Source organism: Clinocottus analis, unplaced genomic scaffold, assembly GCF_023055335.1.
Source record: "Clinocottus analis isolate CAN_PGR_092001 unplaced genomic scaffold, fCliAna1.0.p SCAF_12, whole genome shotgun sequence".
In the NCBI taxonomy this organism is placed as follows: Eukaryota; Metazoa; Chordata; class Actinopteri; order Perciformes; family Cottidae; genus Clinocottus; species Clinocottus analis.
In genome coordinates, this window is record NW_027175843.1 from 9,124,357 (window position 1) to 9,147,431 (window position 23,075).

At 41.5% G+C, this 23,075-nt stretch overlaps 1 protein-coding gene across 3 annotated transcripts; it reads right to left on the reverse strand.

Moving 5' to 3' along the window:
• Nucleotides 1-988: 988 nt before the first annotated feature.
• dop1b (DOP1 leucine zipper like protein B) lies at nt 989-22,294 on the reverse strand. 3 transcript variants are annotated; one of them, XM_068572155.1, is made up of 38 exons: nt 22,089-22,294; nt 18,636-18,810; nt 18,243-18,424; nt 17,958-18,128; nt 16,995-17,184; nt 16,762-16,860; nt 16,442-16,565; nt 16,250-16,359; nt 15,481-15,592; nt 15,249-15,369; nt 14,995-15,114; nt 14,564-14,693; nt 13,965-14,201; nt 13,568-13,872; nt 13,084-13,487; nt 12,732-13,003; nt 12,485-12,637; nt 12,254-12,354; nt 11,556-11,746; nt 9,870-11,445; nt 9,468-9,567; nt 9,189-9,380; nt 8,877-8,999; nt 8,633-8,767; nt 8,476-8,531; nt 8,289-8,393; nt 8,030-8,096; nt 7,775-7,934; nt 6,965-7,047; nt 6,749-6,858; nt 6,507-6,656; nt 5,608-5,669; nt 4,852-4,980; nt 4,591-4,727; nt 4,434-4,489; nt 4,199-4,342; nt 3,926-4,058; nt 989-2,285 (listed from the first exon to the last, which is right to left on the reverse strand). In XM_068572155.1, exons 2-38 carry the CDS (start codon nt 18,771-18,773, stop codon nt 2,028-2,030), a joined length of 6,936 nt encoding a protein of 2,311 aa, XP_068428256.1. In that variant the 5' UTR covers nt 18,774-18,810; nt 22,089-22,294; the 3' UTR covers nt 989-2,027. The 3 variants fall into 3 exon arrangements, with proteins under 3 accessions (XP_068428256.1, XP_068428257.1, XP_068428255.1); XM_068572156.1 differs by having other exon boundaries at nt 14,564-14,672; nt 18,636-18,813; XM_068572154.1 differs by having other exon boundaries at nt 18,636-18,813.
• Nucleotides 22,295-23,075: the final 781 nt, after the last annotated feature.

Here is a 23,075-nt window from a genome sequence, read left to right on the forward strand (position 1 = left end):
TAAATAAGGGCTATTCAAGTGATTGTACTGGAAAAATGTATTCACCTTACTTATTATCGATCGAGGTAGGGTTCTCTTACCTAATTCAAGTTCAATGCGAAAAGGCCTTTTTGGGCCCCATTGCATCGCTTGACGGGCTTGAAAATTGTAATTCCAGTGTTTGGACACTGTGAAATATAATTTAAAGCTCAGTAATCTTCCTGGGGGGTCTTGTCTATTTGCCATGTTACGGTACATTTGTAAGGAGCTGGGATGAGGGAGGTGAAGAAGCAGAGGATGAGAAGGAGGCTGTTGAAACAGAGGATTGAGAGCAGGGAGATGATATGTCAGACAGAGTGTTGGTGGCAGGCCAAATTGAGAGGCAGAGATTGTACTCGCTCTCCTTTATTGTCAAATGTTACACTACAAAATAGTAACAACTTACCTAAAAAAGCTTCAGACAGCTCTGTAAAACTACAACTTCCTGTTCTCATCTGCGTATGTTGCTTCATATTGTGTGCTCAGTCTGACTCTGAATTCAATTAATATGCATTGTAATTGTAATAATATATTTGCTTACAGGATTACTTCTGATTCAATATTGTTCAAATTAATAACACTACCTTTATAAACTACACTTGCAGTACTGACTATGAAGTCATTATAGCAATATGTTCTTTACATTTTTTGATAACTATTCTCACAGAGGTTGAAAGAATCACCTGATGACAGCTTTTATCTCATCATAGTAAGTATTGAATATTGTGTAAATGATGTGCAAGAAACGAAACGCTTTACTTGTTGGTAAATGGCAGGAGGGTTTCGTCTTCAGTGTCTTGCCTGCGGACACTTCAGCATGTGGGCATAAACATTCAGGGAGAGAAACAACAATTTGTGTCACAGTTGTTCAGTCATCAATAATTTTTCTCCTGCACAAATGCAGAGAAACAAGGAACTGAAGCGAAAACAAAGTTTTAAGCTCAATATTTAATTCAATAAAAGTCAGCTTTATTGTCAATTACTCGACATGTTCCAAACATACAGAGAAATTTACCAAAAATGTTTCTCTCGTGTCCAATAATAAAGTCAATACAAATAATAAAGTGCACATGAGTTAATGAGTTATTGAGTCTTTATTCTGTTAATTCAAAACATGACATGGTTCTTTTAACATCCAAAATAAATTACTTAAGCATTCAGCATTGTGGAAAAAAAGATAAGAGACAGTTGTAAAAACTGATTTCCCTTGAACACCAGAAATGGCAAGCATGTATTTTAGCAGAGCACACCAAATACTATTTCAAAGGGTTTTCAAGGTGTACACAAATCACATCCAGTAACTTACTCCAACAACTCTTAAAATACATTATAGCGAAAGGGTTGCGAGGTCCCATAATGATGTATCCTCTACCACTTAAAGAGAAATAACAGCAGCCATATCCACAGTCCATTTTACATTCTCAGTCAGACAGACATTATGCACGCACCAGAAGATGTGGTTCACTAGAGGTTAGGAAAAAGATCACATCAACAATATTTAATGAGGTTCTTCACAGTGAATCTGCTATTTGGTGTCAAACTTTAAAATATTTATGGGAATGTGTATAATTATAAGGTGCATGGTGCCCAATTATCAAATATTATAACTAAAACCATATGAAAAAAATAATCTAAATGTGTAAATATTTTGAAACCCAAATCATACTCGTACTTGAGAGAAAAACCAGCATTCCACAGTAGTTTTTAATTAACATGTCTCCCATGTGTGTTTTTTTCTTCAGATAACCAAAAACCCCACTAAAATAACAACAACAAAAGTCCCTTGGCTTATTCAATACAGATTCAGTGTGAGAGCACCTCAAAAGGTACAAATATTTATGTGGAGATCAGACATGTTAAAACATTAAAAACATAAATTCCAAAACATTTCCTTTTTCCCCTTATAGTTCACACACCGGCTGTGCCAATTTGAAGTATTCCAATTGTATGGCTGCAAGTCAAAGAGCTTGAGAAGAGGACTTATTTCATGAAAGCTTTCTACTTGAGTTCTAGCCCTCCATGGAGTCCAGGAACTCTTCTTCAGTGATGGACTCCAGCCTCTTCAGGACTGTGACTGCACTGGCTGCTGGGTAGTCTGCTACTGGGAGGTGGGGCATGGGGTGGCTGTAGGGAGTAGGGCCCTGGAAGGAACAGCAAAGGGTGCGAAGGAAAGGCCACAGCTGGGTGATGGAGGACAGGGAGCTTTGAGTGAGGAGGGGGAAGTCCAAATGATCTGTGGAAGATTCCTCACTCAGCCCATTCAGTGTCTGGAAAATCATAATCAGATTGAGATGAAGTCATTCACATAACACAACTTGAATGAATGCAACTTTTGGACTGTATGTTGTTTGCAAGACAATATTAACAGAAACTCTGTTAATATTGTCTCATCTTAGTTCATATTCCAGTGTCTGTGATAAACTATCACAGACACTGGAATATGAACTAAGATAAGACAATTTCAACGATAACACACCAGGGTTGAAGCCCAGAAATCGAGGACTTAAAAAAGCGGCGGGCTGTGGTATTACGTCTCGCTCAAAAGGTAGAAAACCGACAACACCCAGAATCAGAGGTGTCAAGTAACGAAGTACAAATACTTCGTTACTCTACTTAAGTAGGAATTTTGAGTATCTATACTTTACTGGAGTATTTATTTTTCAGACTACTTTTTACTTCTACTCCTTACATTTTCACGCAAATATCTGTACTTTCTACTCCCTACTTTTTAAAAATAGCCTCGTTACTATTTCATTTTGGTTTGTTTTTTATTCCGGCTAGCCAGATAAATCGCACCATCCGGATAGAGTGAATTTGATTGTGGTTGGATGAGAAGTATATACCATTCCGACACCCTATTGGTTTTTTACGCTATGCACCTGAACATGACACAAATCAACCGTTACAATCACGTCACTCTCAAGCAAGAACAGCAGAGAAGCCGATTGCAAATATGTCCGTCTCGGAGAACACGCGACGAGAAATACGCGCCGCCGAATAGCTGTTGTGCCGGGAGGGACAGTCACGTTCAATGCGTGAGACTTGAGAGCCCCGATACCTCCGTCTCTCTGCTCCTCTCTGCCGGCGGTGTCTGTTTGGGTAAATAGGATGTCTATGCAGCGGATAGGTTTACAGATGCGCTCCTTAGCCGGGAGTTTAAAAAGGAACCAACGCACCTATGACTTTTTTTGCCGTGAGATATGGCTTGTGTGGACTTTTTTCAACATACATATTACTATACTTATAGGCAACTAGTTATTATCATGTCTTCCGCTCCATGAAATGCATGTTAATGCTCAGTAGTACACATATGGTACTTTAATGTATTGCATTGTAATAAAATGTGATAATTTTCAATGGGCATATATGCAGCTGAAACAGGTAGCCTAGTGCATCCCACATTTTTCAATATACCATTTTAATACAACATTATAGTCATTATGGCCTTTAGAAAAATTATTGTTTTAGGGGGAGGTGGGGTAGTGCACTATAGGCCCCTGAGATGCAGCTTAAGAATTTGTCCTGAATGGAGAAAAAAAATTCCCCTTACATTACTTTTTTTGTAGTCTTGAAACCGAGTACTTTTATACTTTTACTTAAGTAAAAAGCTTGAGTTGATACTTCTACTTTTACAAAAGTATTTCTAAATCCTAGTATCTATACTTCTACTCAAGTAATGAATGTGAATACTTTTGACACCGCTGCCCAGAATGCACTGGGCTCATTGTCAAGTTGTCATTTCATAAATACTAGTGGCAAGAGTTAATGGACAGCATGTTGCGAAGACAAATCACATTAACTTAAAAAATAAATCTCATCAAAAGAACCATTTATGACAGGAGCCTCTCAAATAAGAAGAACTAAATAAACATTATAAATGTATTGTTTAGCGCAGGTATTATCTTACCCCATATCGCTGCTGTAACCTTTCTAGGACTCTGACAACATGGGGAGTGCATTCTTGTTCGCCTTCTATCAGCGCAGTCTCTGGGCCACTGTAGCGGTTTACATCCACCTCAGGGACAAATGCCCAACGATACCTGTCCATTAAACAGAGAGGTACACAGAAACAATAAGACAGAAAATAGTATAAAAATAGTACAAAATAACAAACAACACCACAACTTTTACAAAGACATATACTAGCATGGATTTAAGTCATTTTGTCCTGAGCTCTTACATCTGAAAGAGTGGCATCTTCTCTGGAGGAAAAGCCATGGAGGTGTCCAGAAACTTGCAGGCTGACAGGTACATGTCCAACTCTGCCTGAGAGAAGTTCACGGGTCCATTTTTGTCCTGGGCTCCCCGCACCACTTTAGCCAGTCTAGGTTGTACACAAGAAAAAGTATTTTGATTGAGCGCGTCAACAAAGTGTCAATAAAATAGGAATTTTGTGACTTAAATAATCATCTCACTTTGAAACGTCCTTATCTATCTGCAAAGCCTTCTCGAGACAAGCAAATACGCGAATCTGAAAAAACATGTTGAAAAACAAGTTTCTGTAAACAAACAAAATAGATAGTTGCATAGTATTGGAGCAATGTAGAACGCCAGTCTCTTAGAAGATCGTACCAGTTCTGTGACCATGATTGGCCAAAGAGATGTGAGGTGCTGAGATGAAATCCGCAACAGGAGAACACGAAACATCAGGAACATCTGGGCCGAAACACTAGGACTCGGGTTCATACGCAAAGCTTCAGTAAGACGCTCTGAAAAGAGGGGGAGGAACTTTTTCTCGTCACTTCAGAACAGTCCATTTGAAAGTGTGTATCTATCACTATATTAAACAGATTGACATAAAATCAACATAAATATCTAGGAACAGCACTGCACCTTGAATGAGGGGCAGATACAGATGATACTGGTCGACCTCTCCACTGAACAAGGCGAATGCCTGGCGCTTCAGCAGCATGGGTTTCTGGTCCATGTTAGTAAACAGTTTCAAGGAGCCACTCTGCATGCCTACAGGACAAATAAATACAGGTTTGCAACTGAAAATAATCAACATATAATCAACATGCTCAATGTATCTTTCATTTTAATTCCACACACTACTTCCAGAAGGGACATTTTTAAACAGATGCTGGATATTTGTAGGCAATATTTTGGTATTGGAAGCAGTTTCTCTTTGTTGTATCTGTAGTATTGATCGATCCCATTTGAGTAGGCTTTTGTTGTATGTAGGTAAACAGTGAATGTGGAGAACAAAAGCGACAGAAGGCATGGCCGAAATCTCAAAACATCAGCAATTGTCTGATGAGTTAGTTTTTTTTGGGTTGGTTAAAACTCGTATTTAAACTAGCAAGTTGTAGCAGTCTAATCATACTCGTCATCTCTCAACTCCAGTTTTACTCGGACAGTAAACAATGAGCATTGCACAGAAAAGGTTGTCTTGGCCCCGATATCCACTGGCAATCCATTGTCATAACAATAACCGATGGGTTCCCAGATTGCTATGTATCCGTTCCCTGACATTGTATAACCTAGAGTAGATGTTAAAAGTAAAAAATACCTTCTGTGTCAAGGTCTCATTTTTAGATTAATTGCATCGTTACAGCACTACAAACATTTCCTGGAAGCTAGACTCACTCATCAGGTCTTTAAACATTGTCTTCTCATGAGTCAGAAGATGGTCAATAATGGATTTCCAACTGTAGAAAACAAAGCAGTCAAGAAAAGGACATTAGACATTAACGATCTCCAATTCCTTTGTGTCATAATATTAAATACACCAAAAAGACAAAATACTTGAATATGCAGCAAGATTATTCAACATATTGTAGGTTTACTAAGAGAGGTTTCCCTGCTCCAACATCCTCGCTCTAACAGACTTTATGCAGAGCAACAAAGATGAGATTGAAGTAGGAAAATAATTGTAGTAAAAAAGCAAAACACTGATAACACATTATCTTGTGTTTACCAAAGATGTGTTTGTAAGTTCCTTTGACAAAAAGCCTTCAAAAACAACCAAATAACAAAATAAATCTGAGTTACAAAGACAAAAACAACTTACTAGTCGACTCATTGACTGAAGAGTAATAACATGCATTAAAAGACATGTAGTAAATATTCACAATACTACATTGGAATCTGAGCAGTGACAACTACTGGATTTGTTTGGCAAATGAAGCACAAACCTACTACGACTACTTTCTTCTACTCTACTGTCCACCTGGTAAGCGCCATGTCCTGAATGTTTGGACTTCTTTTTTCACCTATTTGCCAAACTTTTCTAAGAAAGAATAAAACTATCTGGAGAAACATTTTTTTAAGTTCTTAAATTGAGAACATAAACTTTGAAAGGGCTTGGCTTTTACCTTATAAGTACTCTATTTTCAAAAAAGGCCAAGGAAGTACAATTAAAAATGTTACATAAAAATAGATGTTTGCCTGATCATTCAATTCATAAACATGAATTCTTTAAGTTATTATGAGTCCTGTTTGTGTCTGTGTGTATGTCTGCGTTTCTAAGAAATACACATACTAACCTGGGAGAACAAGAGACATCCATAGTGAAGAAGAGGGGGTCCATGAAGAGCTCAAAGACCTCTTTCCTCCAGGCCCTTTTGGTATAGGCATACCCACTCAGACTGCTCAGCAGCTGAGAACCCGCTTCAAAACTGGGCATGTTGTAGGCACTAGCGAAAAGAAAGCACCAGTAAAAGGAGGTCTGCTGAGACCAAACAGACCAAAGCTGTTGGCATTTAAGATAGCCCTGCACACCAGTTACCTGTGATTTTTCAGGTATGGGAAAACATAGTACATGAGTCGAGAAATGAGAGGAACTGCTTTCTCCTTCTCGTCACTTCGGTACACCATGTCCAGAAGTGGTGCCAATACCTATACAGTATGATAGTGTGTTAAACAATACAAACACAGAAAGAGTCACCCATTTATTCTGTCACCATAAATTAAACCTAAATAACAAACAAAACAAAAATTGTACCTCAGCCAAGAGTACAAGAGCTTGGACGCTGTAAACGGAAGGAGCCGAAGAGGAAACCATGGTGCTGGCTTGAGCCACTGACTCTGATAAGAGAAAACAGAGTTTACTTGTGACTGTTTGTAACAAGATTGTAATACTTCTGGGAGTGAGTAACATATGCATATACAATCAGCTGACAATTAGGATGGAAATGCTTCAGCATAGAATACAAATTTGAGCCTTTTTAAAAGAACCTCTTGCCATTCAAACCACATAGATTGAGTATGACGCACCTATTCATAATTAATGTATTACGTACAGGAGATGGAAGTCTGCAAGCCCTGAGGCTAAAGATGCAATATACTGCTCTGAATTGGGGCAACAACATAACATACTGTATATTAGCCACCTAAAAATAAAGATATCAGTGTCCTATATTTACAATATTTACACACCTCTACCTTGATGTCAGGCAGTCCTTTCCGACAGGGAATTGAAGATGTTATTTATGCTCTCTTCAAAGACATCTGACTCCTTTGACAAAAACACATAATTTCACGCCACAGACCACTGGGGTCGCTTGTCTACTGCTGCCTCGACTGTTATGCGTGTTTGTGTCATTGTGTTACTTTGGTGTTTTTAAAAAGGACGCACTTGGGAAATACATTTTTACTTAGAGCACAGTAGAAAATCTTTGTTTAAATTTATTAACCATCCTTTCTTTGAACTCATCCTTTCTACTGACCACATGTTCTCAACCAGTGGATGGGAATTGGAGATGAGGTCAATGGTCACGCTTGCACATATTTGTCAAAAAGTATAAAATGTTACCATAATTATCACCATCCAACTCTGCGTCATCAAGTTCGTCTGCTTCAGGGCACACCTGGGGCTGAACTTTGACCTCAAGGCTGCGACTGAGCCAGCTGGTCTGCTCCAGAGATGAACCTGCGATTCCACCCACCGCCTCAAGGATCCGCTGAGTTACCTCCTGCACGATAATGTCACCATCAATCAATCATCACCATAGTATCTCACTGGCACAATATCTCAATCACAGCCAGAACAATACAACATGCATCAAACCTGCAAATCCCTTGTGTCCTTTTTATTGTCCAGGTTAGGGAGCCTATTGACAAAGTCATTGAGTATTCTGCAAGATAAGAAACAGTTGATGAGTATTAGATGCGAGAGTATTCTGTAATACAATAGAAAAATGAACTTTTGTTTTGTTTTGTGGAACATAAAGGGACTGTTTCATTTCATTTTGTTGGTCAACTCTGCATTATATAAGGACAACGAAGTAATTAACCTTGAATAAGAACTAAATGCGTTGAAAACTGACCCCAGCAACAAGAAGTGTCCAGGCGAGGCCAGGTTGAGCTGAACAGACTCCCGCAACAAACTGAGGAGTGGAGCCACGTTTTCCTGCAGAGTATGAGCTGAAATGCTACACAAAGAAACAGTATAAAATATTCTAATACAATATTATTAACAAATGAATGGAGACTCGCATTCTATTTCCTACTTACCTCTGGGTATAGGTGTAGCTAAACTGTAACATGGGGATATCTACTAGGGTTGACTTCTGATGGAGAAAAAAATAAAGTACATTTTAGGGAAAATCTACCTCAGAAACCTCCAGAATACACATTTTTAGTAGCTGTGCAAGTATGTGAGTTTGTGTACCGTCTCTCCTTTGATCTGATGTGGCTTTTTCACCACCTCTTTGACCAATTGTAGGACTGCATCCGTTTGCAAGGTGTGCAATGATTTCACCAGAGCCACAATGCTTAGACGAGACTCACTGGCCACAGGTAAAACCTAAAGAAGACAGGAGTGTGATGAATGCAATCTGTTCTAAAGAAAGCTTTTCAGTGAGCTAGGTGTGACTGTCCTTCCTAAGTTTCCAGAAACTTTCTGCAGTTCTTACTTTGTTTTTATGTCTCCTTTTACTCCGTCTGCTGCTCCACACAGCTCCCAGTGAAGCCATGAGCTGAATCCCATACGGCCCAGTTAGAGGGACCAGGAACTCCAGTATTCGCTGCCTTAGGATCTAAACATGCCAAGACCGTGAAAGGATGACATTTTCCATTATATTGCTTGCACATGGCTAAAAAGTAGAAGATGTGTAAGTGCAGGAATTAACCAACACAAACACTATAAATGACACAGATCTGTTATTCCATACATTTGTGTCGGCATAAAACAAACAAAAGAAAATATGCACGTATGCACTCCACACCTTGGTGCTTTTAAAGTAGACAGAGGTAGAAGTGTGTCTGCTGCTCTGGGCAGTGTCTGATGCCCGCTTCTGAAACTCTTCCCTCATGACCACGCCCCATAACATTGCCATGCTACTGAGCATGTGCGGCAGTGCCTCAATCACGGCGTTGCGTGCATTACGGACATCCACAGGATCACAGGCAACCAGGGACTAATGGTGAGAAAGAAAGAGCAAGATGGGTTTTAACATTCTCATAGATGGAAAGAGGTAAATATCTGTCTTTGCGTCATTTCCCACCTTGTTGTTGTCCAGGAGACAATAGTGTGTAATGGTGGTCAGGCCTTCGAGCAGAGTCAGAGGGTAGTCAGGAGCAATGTTTTCCCTCCTACCAGTCAGGCTGATCAGAGGACAGAAACATATATCAAAAAAGCACAATAGTGTCCTCACTGTAAATATATATCTTATATCAAATTAGATTTAATCAATAAGACACACTGGCACACATGACTGTTAACACTGCTGAAGAAAAACTATTGGTGAACTAAGCAGTGTGTCTTTGTCCCATTTTATATGATGCTTTTCAAGTGAGTATTGGTTAACCAACCTAAAATGTCAGGGAAGAGACCGTGCTGGCACCCTAAACATTAATAATATTTTTTATGTCAGCGAAAGTCTGTGTTTTGGCGGTGTTTCGCCTACCTCTGATTTGTCTTTCCTCCATCATGCTCATACAGCTTGACCAGCTCGTCCAAGTTCCTGCAGATCTGACCGATGAGTGGAGCCACAATGATGCCTAATGAGCGACCCAAGTATGGCAGAGAGGAGCACAACAGTGACACCCAGTGGGGGTGCATGGCATAGCCGTATTGCGGCTGCAGAGCCCTGGCAGCGGCAGAAACAAACATTCCTTGGGCCGTGATGGGGTGGCTTTGGACATACTGAGCTGCCTTGATCGACTGCTGAAAGAGAACTGCAGTGTGCCATTCACGAGCAAGCGGGGTGGTGGCAGTTGGGGATTCACGAGGCTCCCCGGGCTGGCCAGATGCTGCACCTCCAGGCCACAAATGGGACTCCAGGACTATGAGAGCCTGGAGGAGCCTCAATAATTCCATTTGCAAGGGATACTGCTCCTGGCCACCTCCTGCTCCAAGATTCACTAGACTCTCCTCTGACAGGCCTCCCTGCTCATCCAGCAGCTCCAAACCCTTGGATGGTCCCTTGTCCGATACCCTTTGGCTGACATACATGGATGCGGAAAGTGTCAGTAAAGCATATTGCTGCACTTTACATCCTGAGAGGAGTCTGCGGATGGACTCCACACTGGCCCCTTTGCCCTCTTGGCCAAGTGCCATGCAGCCAAGCTGGTTCACAATTCGGGTCAGCACCGCCACACTCTTCACCTGAACCTCCCTGTTCCCCTGCAGGTCAAGAGGACCCAGGCTCAGATAGGAAGGGTAATGAGAGCGCAGGAATCGCAGGCACAGGGACACCAGCAGTTCAATGAGCAAGGACGGGAGCACTGAGGGGGAGGAAGAAGGGGAGAGCAGGCAGCCGTAGAAGCCCTGACCATCCTGTGCCTGTTGGTGGCGCTGTAAGAGGTTCGAGACCAGGTTTAAATGTGCAGCAGAGCTTGTGTCTAGAGAAGTGTAGGCGAGGGCATTCACCAGAGGGCACTCAGCACTGCTTCGTAGCAGGCTGTCGAGCAGTGCCAAGCCTTGGAGCAGATGGCGCCAGCCGCCTGCCACAGGATACAGAAGCACATGGCGGAACAGAGAGTCGATGGCCTCTCTCTTCTCACGTTCCTGTTTTAACAGGCGAGACCTGGCCATGGCCTCCAGCTCTAAATCCTCCTCATCCTCACTCGACAGTGAATCAGATGCCTGAGTGTGTTCGGAGTCTGCCCTCCGCAGGCCGTTGACAACACTTCCTTCCTCAATGCAGCGGTAGGGGACAGAGCCTGAGCTGGAGTTCTCAGTGGATGCCTGGGCACCACTTGTGTCAGCTGATTCTGTGTGTTCACTCTCTGCCTCCTCCTCCTCTTCCTCCTCTTCCTCTTCCTGCTCTTCCTCCTGCTCTTCACTCACACTCCTGGACACCACTAAGTTGTCGGGTGGTTTGGCCAACTCTGGGCCACCGTCTAACTCTGCCCACAGAGATTCCCGGTCCACGATGTTCATGAGATTTAAGGTGGTAACCTCTGTTGACATGGAATCCGCAGATGTCCCAGATGTTCTGGTGGAGCTTCGGTTTCTGCTGCTTAGAACCTTCAGGTTACCTTTAAGAAACAAAACAAAACACATATATATAGCCAAACCAAAGAAGTTCATCTTATTGGAATTTTAATTTAGACAGCATATTCAAGTTACGCTGACAAAAAGTACTTACCGGCAGTGAGATTTTGCTTGATGCTCTGAATGGAGCAACGCTGAGTGGAGGGGTGAAGCAACAACAACAGAATAGGCTCCAGGACCCGAATCACATCATTGAGGGAAAGAGCCCTGACCAGCCAGCACTGAGCTGCTGCACTTATTGAGCCATCTGTACAGCTTAGACTGTCCACCACCACACACAGAGACCTGAGAGAGACACATTTTAATAGGCAGATTTGGTAAATACAGGATCACAATACAAAGAGAAACTCATGTTTTCATCAGTCTAATTAGGAATAATACAAAGAAGGATGCAATGTGTAAGATTGGACTCCTAACTGCTTCTTTTTTTTTTTTTACATGTTAATCATTATGCTTTTCACATTTAATTTAGATTCTACATATTTAAAAGCAGGCATTTGTGCAGTTTGCTATTGCTGCATATTTGTTGTGACACAAGTGCAATTGCACCATCACACCACACACTGTTGGACCTTTGCAGGAAGCTGATCGTTGTCATACTAGTTCTCACTTTGTGTAGCAGGTTCATCTACTATCAGAGGAGCGCTGACGCATTTGTTGATGTTGTAAGCTATATAAAGATGAGTACTGAGACAGAATATACAGTATTCATAAAATTACAGACACACAGTGTTATACTATTAATATAGACACTATCCTCCATTTGTCACCACTCTTCAACTATGTACTAACCGATCAAAGGAGTGGTTGAGAGACATGGTCCTGTTGGTCTGGATCTCCCGGGTTAGGTGCCACAAAACTGTGAAGCGGTGTAGTGCTTCCAGCCTAACAGCCTGGGGCCGATAAACACAAGACAAACATTTGGCTTGTCACACTTCCTAGCTGCTCTGTTTATGTGTTAGATAAACTGACACATGCTGGGAGAACATTAAAATGTGTTCAGCGTGTGTGCATTTTACACACCTTGTCTTTGTGCAATAGTGCCTGGCAGATGATGTCTTCGCAGATGGATGCTGATGGAGCCAAACAATGAAGCCTGTAAAAGAGTTCCACACAGGAAATGTGCTGCTCTCTCCGCTCTGTGTCCAGCTGGTTCCACAGTACCTGGGACACCCTCTGAGTAACAGCAAAAAGAAGAAGAAAAAAATGAACACTGTTTTTGCACTAGAGCTCTAAAGTTACACCTACATTTTCCCTTTCATGACCTAACCTGATAGAAATCAGTGCCGTCCTCTATGGCATGAAGCAGAGCAGGGGAGATGGGTGGCACAGTGACCATCTGCAGCTGCCCGCTCAGAGGGTTAGAATCAGACCCTTTGTAGCGTCGGTGCTTGTCCTGGATGACCAGTGCTAAGGACTGGGAGTGGTTGATGAGTTCCAACAAGGCGGACACTGCGGTGTGCTGGATGTTGTAGTCCCTGGACAGGCAGCACAGTGTCATCAAGGACCTCAACCACAATGGCAGGCTGTGGACATCCCAATCTGTGGAAAGCCAATACGTAAAAATTATGTAACAGACAAATGTTATTTATCTAGCTGACTTATTACTACTATGTGCTTACCTGTTCGGCCAAACATGTCAGTGTGGAGAACGAGAGTTTCCTCTTCACTTAAGTAGACGGGGAAGGTGGTACACTCCAGCAGCAGGTGACAAGTGGCGGTGAAGGCCTGACGACAGGCCTCAGAGATCTCTGCCCTGCCACGAGGCATGTAGCCAGCCGCCCAGTCCAGACACCCAAAATGCCTACGCTCCTTTTTCCTCTCAGTGGGGGCTGCTGGGAGCTGGACGTCAGATACAGGGTGGTATTTAAGCCTGTGTGGTGTGAACAGTTCAGTAAGTTTGTCTTTAATTTCACGTCCCCCTATGCCTGGCAAGAATGCCTTCTCATCCACAGGAGCAACCGTTAGGTCAGGCTGAGGTTTTTCCTCCGGTCCTCCAACATCCTCCACCTGCACCAGCAGGTATCTACAACATGGTAGAAGTGAAAATATTTAAAAATCACATTATATAAAAGAGGTTAATGACGGTTATGCTCATTAGTTTACCGTGTCGTTATAAAGGCCAAGATGTCCTGCAGACACTGGGTCATGGTGTCTACACTGCCTCCCTTCCTCCAAACTCCTTCACCTTCTTTGGAAATTCCATTCTCCTCCTCCCTCATCCCCATCCCTGGTGGGAGATGCTGCTCTGAAGGTGAGGCGCTGATGCCCAATCCACTGTCTTCAGACCTGAGTGTTGGGTAAATACCATCTGAAAACTCTGCGTCATCTCCTTCATCTCTGTTCAGCTCTTCATCTCGATGGCCATTATCACCAACAATGACGTCTTTGTCTCCATCCTTCTCTGTATCCTAGATAGGGTATAATTGATAAGATCACAGTCAAACATCAAAAACATAAATTAAAAATAAACTACATTGGCCCAGACATTAAAATGCCTAACCCGAGTCTTTTTGCTTTCCTCCTCCAGGGACTGTGAATCGATGTCCTCTGTCTGTGCCCCAGTCTCAATGTCTATATAAGCAACAGGCATCTGGATCTTGCTCAGGACCTTGAAGCATGCACGCAGACTCTGTGTGACATCTTCCAAGCATACAAAGTCCATATGGCTGTGCAGGGTCCCCAGCATGGTGCCCAACATCTCAGGGAGGAACTGGAACTGGATGTCAGCATGAAGCTCCTGTGGGAAAACAAACAAACCAGTAAAACACAGTTAGTGTCTACATATGTGTATGTATGAGTCAGACTTTGGTCAACTAAGGCTAAGTGAAAAATAATATTTGTTTAGACTTCACTGTAACTGAGTAGCAAAAAGGATTAACTAAGCAAATGCTTCTCATTTTCTCTATTTTGTCAAACTAATAACAATTTGCTTTTCAATTTGTTTACTTTTGGAGTAGTATTAGATACTACTATTTGCAAAAATATCAAACCCAAATATTATTCAGTTTATTTATTATTTTTTTATTAGCATAATTCACTGCATCCATTTAGTTTCACAGTGGGGAACTAAAGATGTGCAAGTGTGTGTAAGCTGTTTACCAGAGGGAGAACATCAAGAAGGAAAATTATGAGATTGGACATCTCTGTGACAGACGGAGCAGGCTGATTGCGCTCCTGTCGAGGAGGTGTTGGTGGGTCATCTTTGTCACTATTGAGTAAAGAAGGAGAACTAAAAACAGTGATCATTGTTGGTTGGTGTTTGAGGTTGAAAATAGAAAAATCACACAGTTGTTGACTATGTTCTTGGCAATGCTTATTTTGCACAGACACTATTTATTCAATTCAGAAATTGTCTTTCTTTCACATTATTGAAGTTATATTGTTTACTGTTGCTAATGCCAACTATAATCTTGCATGTCTTTGAGTCGGCACAATGTGCTGGGTAGTAAACCCTTGATGGTTAACATTTTTAAGATGCATAACTCCCCACTATAAATAGGGATTCCATGTCACGGTCGTTCTTGTGGTACCTGAGAGAAGTGCAGAAGCGTCGGGTCAAGTATTCCCACAGGTATTCTTTGTTCATGGAGGTCACCAGCATATTGACCGTCTTTATGATCTCCGCTGCATTTTTATTCTCTTTTATTGAACTGTTTCAGGAAACAAAAGAAAAACATATTTGTTTGTCTCATATATGTCGGTTGCAATTTTTTCTAACGTTCAGTTAAATGTGTATTCAACAATTCAGATCCTTGCAGCTTTTCCATCATCTATTGCTCTTTACCTGGCCAGCTGGTTGCCGGAGAGAGCTGAGCTGGTGATGTTTTCCACCCCCAGCATCTCTCGACAGTAGCTGTAGAAGGCTCGGACCACCTCCAACAACACACTGCTCAAGACCACTGGACCTGTGCAGACACGTTTTCATTATCACAATGTACCATGCTAAAAGCCAAGGCATTAACTGAGAGCACCAGATGAAGTAATTCAGCATTTCGATGTGTTTGTGTGCTGCCGACCTATCTCTGGTTTATCCAGCAGACTGATGATGATGCGAAAGGGCCTGAGGTACCCAATCACACTCTCTCGGTTGCTCTCCACGTCCTGCTGTTTTAGGATGTTAATAAGAGCCTGAAGTCACAGAAAAAAAACAAAAGAGAATAAGATCAACAAGTGAAAAAGATACACTGGTGCACTAACCAAACAGACACAACGGACCAAGAGGTTATGAATTATGCTTCTGCTAGTGTTTACATTGTGTTAGATTAGTTTATTTTGAATTTTTGGGAAATATATGTTTATTCAATTTCTTTGCAGGGCAATAGATAAAAAGTAATGGGACCCAGTCACTTCCTGGAGTATTCCTCTGGTTTCCTGGAACCTCAGTGTGACAACACAACAAGTCACTGCTCCCGGCCAGGAAATAGTGCCGACATAAACCCCCATAACACCACAACCATTTTACCACTACTTATTTTTTTTATGGGTTAAACAAACAATAAAAAAAAGTCTAAACTGATTAACTTAGGAGGCACCTATAGATGGATTTAGTTTTCTTTGGACATAGCTAAGAACACTGTTTCTCCCTGTTTCCTGTTTAGCTAAGCTAAGCTAACCTGCTACTGACTGTAGCTTTATGATTACAAACAAAATTTAAAATCATGAGAATCTATTGCTCAGCAAGAAAATGAGCATGCTTATTAAACCTTATTTAATCCGGTTTTACTAAAAATATACACATTTATGTATTTCAAGGTTTTGGTGTGTGCCTACAGATAAGTGAGTTACCTGCACAAGGAAATCTCTTGAGTATGTGCTGAAGTAAAAAGACGTATGTTCCTCTGTGGTGGCTGAGAGGGTGGGGTGTGGTGCCACCATTCCTCCTTTTTTGTCGATCCCTGAAAACACAGAGACAAACAGTCCTGAATTAACCGGGAAATTGGGTAATTCATTAATGGAATGTACTTCAATGAAAGGCACCTAGAAGCCAGGCGTAGAGGCGTCTGTTGAGGGACATGTCTCTGCGGAGGAGTGTGAGTACGGCTGCAGATACCATTGTTATCATGTCTTTACCAGTCATGGCAATACTGGCCTCAGCTGGGTCCTAAACCAACATTTGGTCGAGGAACAACAAGAAAGAACAGACATGTCAAGACAGTCCAGAATTGTAATTACAGAGTACTTCCTTTCGCCTCCCTCAATAACCTGAATCTAATGATGTTTGCATTTTACTTTGATCACACGGAACCAAAGATGTTGTCCAGAAAACAGGAAGTAAGTGTGTTTATATGTGTCAATACCAAGCACGCAGCAAAGGGGAAAAAGTAGAGCAGGATTTCAAGCATGTTCCTCTGCACCAGGACATTCGAGTCTTGCAGAGAAAGACACACTGACTTCATCTGAAAACACACAGAAGCCGAGAAGCTCATACAGATGACAAAACATGGTGATTGAGCAGATTGTAGAACTAAATTGAAACAAGACTGAAACATGTACAAATTACAAAAACATCGCAGACACGCAAGACACTCACCACCTGTCGGTGGTCGTAGCCCAGCATGTGTATTTGCTGACGCAGAGAAGCTTTGCAGTCAAAATGTGTGACTATGAAGACGGAGGCGGGCAATCGCACCATGGGGGTAACCACCATACTGCCCCACAGCGCACCGTAGAACACCTGTTGACCCACCAGCAGCGACAACTTGAGCAGCAAGGCATCCGTCCTGGAAAGAGAGGGAGGGAGAAAGAGAGAGAGAGAGAGAGAGAGAGAGAGAGAGAGAGAGAGAGAGAGAGAGAGAGAGAGAGAGAGAGACAGAGACAGAGACAGAGACAGAGAGAGAACTAAGTGAGACAACCCATTGACATGTGTTCCAACCATATAATACATCCACTAATAAATCTATATTTCTGAGTGGCAGGCTGACTTTGGTTAGGGATGTCATACCAATCAATTCTGATAAAATTCCTCTGCTGTTTAAGTATAGCAGTGCTTCAGGGCACACCAAGCAGCTCCCGTTGGAAGGATATAGGACTGCTCGTTTGCCATATTGTCATAAAAAAGGCTGTCAACAAATCCCATGAGAAAACTTGTGAAAATGAATACTTTCCCACTTCCCAACCTTATCTGTGGTGCTCAGCCCCCAATCTTCGGGTTCTTTGATTAAAAAGGAGTAAAAAAATATTTTTGGTGACTATTTTCAGCTGCAGATGAATAAACATGCTGTAATTAATTATCTACGACAGCAGGATTGTCTATGTGGGATTGACTCAAAATAAACTACAGTGCCCATGTTCATCATCATGAAGGAACATGGGCTATAGAGAATATAGTTGGCTATAGAGAATATATGTTTGTAAGAAGGATCACCTAAGAATAGATGTCGCTCCTTTTATGGGATTTGTTGACAATAAGAAAAATATGATTATTGTCAGACGTATACTTTAAATGTATGAATGAGAATAAAGGAACAATTTGAGATAAGTATGTGTTATGTACCTGTCGTAAACCTCCAATCCCTCTTCCAGACCTGGCAGCAGTCCTGTTATGAAGGCCTGAAGACTGGGCAGCAGAGCCCTCTGCAGTGGGAGGTAGTAACGCTCGTACAGTGCCAGCAGGATAGGCTTTACTGCCATGGCGGCATGGCCCAACAGTGGGAACAATCCTGAGCTGAAACCCCACCGCCCCCCCCCCAAAAAAAAAGTTAGAATATAAAAAGCTGCACACATAATCAGGCTAGCTCTGCCTTTAAAAGCAATAATAGATTCATGCCAGTTTCTTCACCTGTAAATAAAGAGATCCTTGGCCAGCCATTTTGTTCCAATGATTTTAAAAATGACCTCGTAGGTCTCCAAAGCCTTGAGATGTACTCCGCTGGGCAGAGCTGGATGCAGGCACTGGGCGAGACGCTTCCCTATGATCAGCCTCTTGGGCAAGAGGGAGTAGCGAAGGTTACTCTGCAGGGCCTAAAAGAATGAGAAATAGTTGGCCACCGAACAAAACGGTTATGGCTATCCCAAAAAAAAAGTTGCTGATGTGTAAACTGAATTCAGATACATTGACACACTTAGTTTTATACTTGGAGCTTTTGTAACATGAAATGAGAGATCCAGATGAAGATATTAGCAGTTTCAGTACTTTTAAGGCATCAAGTCCACTTTGTGCAACATAACGTACCTTATTGAGCTTGCCCAAGGAGGAGATCAGATCTGCCCACTCACTCGAAGACTCAAAGTTTCGCAGCGCCTTCTCGATGACCGCTGCATAGCTCCGATAGCGATAGTCACTCTGCAGTTCCAACTCCTCAGTATCCATGATACATCAGTCTGATCCCAGCATGTTCAGCACAATACTTCTGGATGAGAGGGGACACAAACAAGAGTGTTTGAGAGGAGAGGAGAGGAGAGGAGAGGAGAGGAGAGGAGAGAGAGAGAGAGAGAGAGAGAGAGAGAGAGAGAGAGAGAGAGAGAGAGAGAAAATACTTATCACAAGATCAAGAACAATTAGCTTTGCAATGTTATCAGTTGTCTGCTACCTCTTGGATGTCCCTCTGAGGCCAATAGAATTAGCCAATTATTATTATTATTTTTTTTAATAAATAAAGTCTTGTAGGCTATAGAGACAAACGTCCTCGTTCATGACTGGTCAGTGTTTATCTGACCGACCTGTCTCTCAGGCTGAGTAGGGAGGAGTCCTGCTAACACAAACTGTGTGGTCATGCATGCACTTCCAGAGAAAAACAAGTTATGAACTGGGCATAGTCTATATTGATCTTCACCAACTCCAGTCTGGCACTTTAGCAGCTCCACTATGTCCACTAGCATATGGTAACTTTGTCTGCTGTTTGGTTGATGGCGAGCTAGCGTACAGTTTTTCCAGTTAAAACAACTGCCCGCTGTAGCAGACAAAGTTGATTAGTGCGGTGAAACCGAACCAAACAGTAAAGCTGAAGGCAATAAAACCAAAGCAAACGGACAAAAGAGGCTAAACAGCATTATAGAGCTGTGCGACAGCGGAGCACATCTTCCTGCACATGTTCACTTCTTCTAGAAAGTTCGAGACCTCAGAAGCTCTGTAGCAATGAGCAGCCATTTTCCCTTTAAATGTATTTTTTGATCCTATCTTATATCGATATTAACTAAAGCATCGTTATAAATGTATTTCAGTAGAAATTTGAAAATAATGTTATTTTAGGCAACATAGGTGAAAAACTAAAACAACAGTGTCCAACAAAAATAAATGCATAGAAAGAGTAGCTTTCTCACTTTCTATCACATGGCAAAGACGTGTGTGCGTGTGTGTGTGTGTGTGTGTGCATGTAGTGGATTTGAATTAAGCTATGAAGAGATGGGTTGGAGAGTGAGGCAGGATTAGAGGAGCATAGACATCTGGACTCCGTGCCTGAGCTGAGAGGAGCTTTATCAACAACACATGCAGAGCAACTCTGTATTAGTGGTAAAACTACCATCCTCTTGTTAGAAAATTAATGTTAATCAATGAAAAGTAAACGATTGATTAATCTTCTGAGTCATTTATAAAAATACAATGAACCAACATTTGTTGGTTTAAGTTTAAAATGCCATCTCAAAAAATGAAAACAGTGCGTTATTAAATAAAAAATAATGTGCAATCTGAAGACATAACTTAAGTCTCTGTTAACTTGGAAGTACCCATTTTTTTACATTTTACTAAATAAAATAAGTAATAAATACATGTAAAACAATGAATGTTGCCATTAGTCAACAATGAAAATAAAAAGTGACACATTTCTTGTAGAGAAAAGAGAGAGTGAAAATTAAATGTCTAAGCGATGAAGAGAGGTGGAGACTCAAGGTAGTTTCAGTTCTTATCAGCCTTAAACTTTGTCAGCAGGTAGGCCTCCACCTCGTCAGTAATTCTCAAAATACTTTTATGTACTAATAACACTCTCATACTATAGTCAAACCAATCGAGTTAGAAAAGGATATTGTTCTGATGACTGATTGTCAACAACGCATCACTGAGCTCAGCTGAAACTGATTTAGTAGTGATAACTGCAAACAACAAAGAGTTGAGATCAGAAAAAAAATAAATTACACTACAAATCCCTTTAATAATACTATAATAAACATCACATGAAAAGGTGTTGAAATATGTATCACTTGTATTCTTCATTAGCCAGTCTTTTGGGGTTTGTGGACTCCTTTGATTTGAGATATGATTTGTGATATTAGAGGGAGTGATAATTTTTCCAAAATAATTCTTAAAAATGTTGATATTCGTATTAAACTCAACTAAACTCAACCTGTTCAATAATACAGATAAGGTTTTCTACCTTAATAGGGATGCATTTTCGTACGACCTTGGCTTTCAGGTAATATGGCAGATAAAGCAAACTGTTATATTTAAAAAGGTGAAAATTAGATTTGGTAATAATATTCTTCTTTTTTTTTTACCATGCTCTTTTCAGTAGATTCTATAGATGCATCAATTACCGCTTGTTGCTACATATTTTACATTCAAGAAATAATCTTGCAGTTGCTTTTTTTTTAACGTGTCTGGAAATAATCAAATCGTTAATATGTACATGCTAAGTGGTTAGGTATCTCTGACATAAAACAACTAATGACATCAAAAACGTTGTATCCCCAATGCATTGCTCAGGATGTGCAGTAACATCCTGGCCCCAGCCTGGACACTAGTGGATTTACCTTTCCAATGATTTATTCTACATTGACAGCCATGATATAACATTAGCACTGGATAAATAACACATTCTGTCTTACTACCCCCGGATTAGATTGTGTTTATCGACACGAGCCCTGTTTAGATGGACCATAACTCTTCCTGCAAAGAGACATTTTATGTGTTTGCAACCTTCAAGCAAATGAGGATCCTCACAATCCAGCCTTATCACAGGTGGCAGCTGTATGTTATGACGTGTGTTAGTGTGCCAAGCAGAACTAAATGCACATTCTCACTTCCCCATTGTGGGTGGGGCAAAACAGCAAGTGCATAAAATCATGCATTGCTACAAGCTGTGCTGTTGGGCAGCAGCAAGTGTGTGCATTGAGGGTGGACCCACCCGCCAACAAGCCCCGCAGGAGACTGCGTCACCTGACTCACACCTGCGCTACCACAGACTTAAATGTGACGCTGTTTGCGCCGAGATGGCAGATGAAGAGAAGACCACACATAGACTGTGGCCAAATAATAGTTGGCTGCTGTAGCTTCTGGCCTGTGAGTGAACTGTAGCATCAGTAGAGTTGAGTATATTATGTAACTGCATCTTATCATCACCGCTTCCAAGACTTGGACACGAGTCAGTCGAGTTAGCGAGTCAGTTATGTTTTGTGCAACTAGCTTATGCACATTTTCGTCAATACTCAAATTGAAACTATGGGAAACACATATACACACACACACACACACACATACACACACATACACACACATACACACACACACACACACACACACACACACACACACAATCTATAATAAAACAACGTCACGTTAAATCCATATTTAAACACAATATTTTCCTTTTTAGGGTGTCAGAAAAAATAATATAATAATAATACATACCGTTAGGGCACCGCCATAAACAGAATTAGCTAACATTAGCTATCAGGTGCATCAGTGACTCACCAATTGCGAAACAAGCCCAAGACGCACCGAGGCGCCCTCGCTTAAGAGCAGCCCGAGTCAAGGAAGCGACAGCCCGGGCATCATCGTGCATCATTCAAGCTGACGTAGCTCAGAGAAAAGAGGTGGTTAACCCCGTTGTTTGTGATCGAGATGAGTGTGTCACTAAACATCCACAGAGTACCATGGGGCGACAACCACAGCGGGGAGGGATCGTCCAACTCAGCTGATTCAGAGCCGAACGCGGACGGAAGGTTCACTTCCTGATGGAGAGAAGGGGTGTGGCGGGGCGAGCTATTGCAAATACATGTGATGTTTGTCTTTAAACCGTCGTCAAAAAGTTAATTCAGTCAAAATATATTCTGTCTTCTCGCCTGGAGCAAAACTAAACCAGTTTCTCTTCATGCAGCTTTAAATTTGAGCTGATGACGTCACAGTGCACTTCCCCTCAGGCCTTGGTATAATCCAGGATGTGCAATGTTTACAAACCTCTCGCCTCTCTGTCAGATACTTGCATGACAGTGAACGGCACACTAACTGCAACCTCAAAACTCTTAACTTAACTTGATTTATTTTGCTTTTCATTTTTTTGTCACAGAGAAAAAAATATTGACCAGTTTTGTTGTGAAATAGGTAATTAAGGGGCTACTTCGGTTCGTTGTAAACTAAAATTAAATTAGGCGTAGCTAATCAGTTCCATACGAGACTTTTTCACATCATGCGTTTGACATGTCATTACATGTAAAGCATACACCAACATTTTGGGGCTGATACTGTTATCAATATTTGAGAGTTCAATGCTCTGGACAAACAATGTACTGCAAATTATTGACACTTTCTGGCTTACACAGATTGATATATCTATGACAAGCCTGTTGTGGATACTTGCTTACTTTGTCTGCTTAAATGTGTCTTTGACTTAGCAAAGCTTGCTGTAAATAGTCGCATGCCTCATTACTTTGCACAGAAATTCCCACATTGTCTCCCCTT

Excerpts from the sequence above, each read along its gene's own strand:
- dop1b (XM_068572155.1), bottom strand. The coding sequence starts at position 18,773 with ATGGATACTGAGGAGTTGGAACTGCAGAGTGACTATCGCTATCGGAGC. Across the intron at positions 11,747-12,253 it reads CTCAACCACTCCTTTGATCG|GTCTCTGTGTGTGGTGGTGG; the intron begins GTTAGTACATAG and ends TGTCTCTCTCAG. Across the intron at positions 7,048-7,774 it reads GTTGGATGGTGATAATTATG|AGTCAGTGGCTCAAGCCAGC; the intron begins GTAACATTTTAT and ends TTCTCTTATCAG.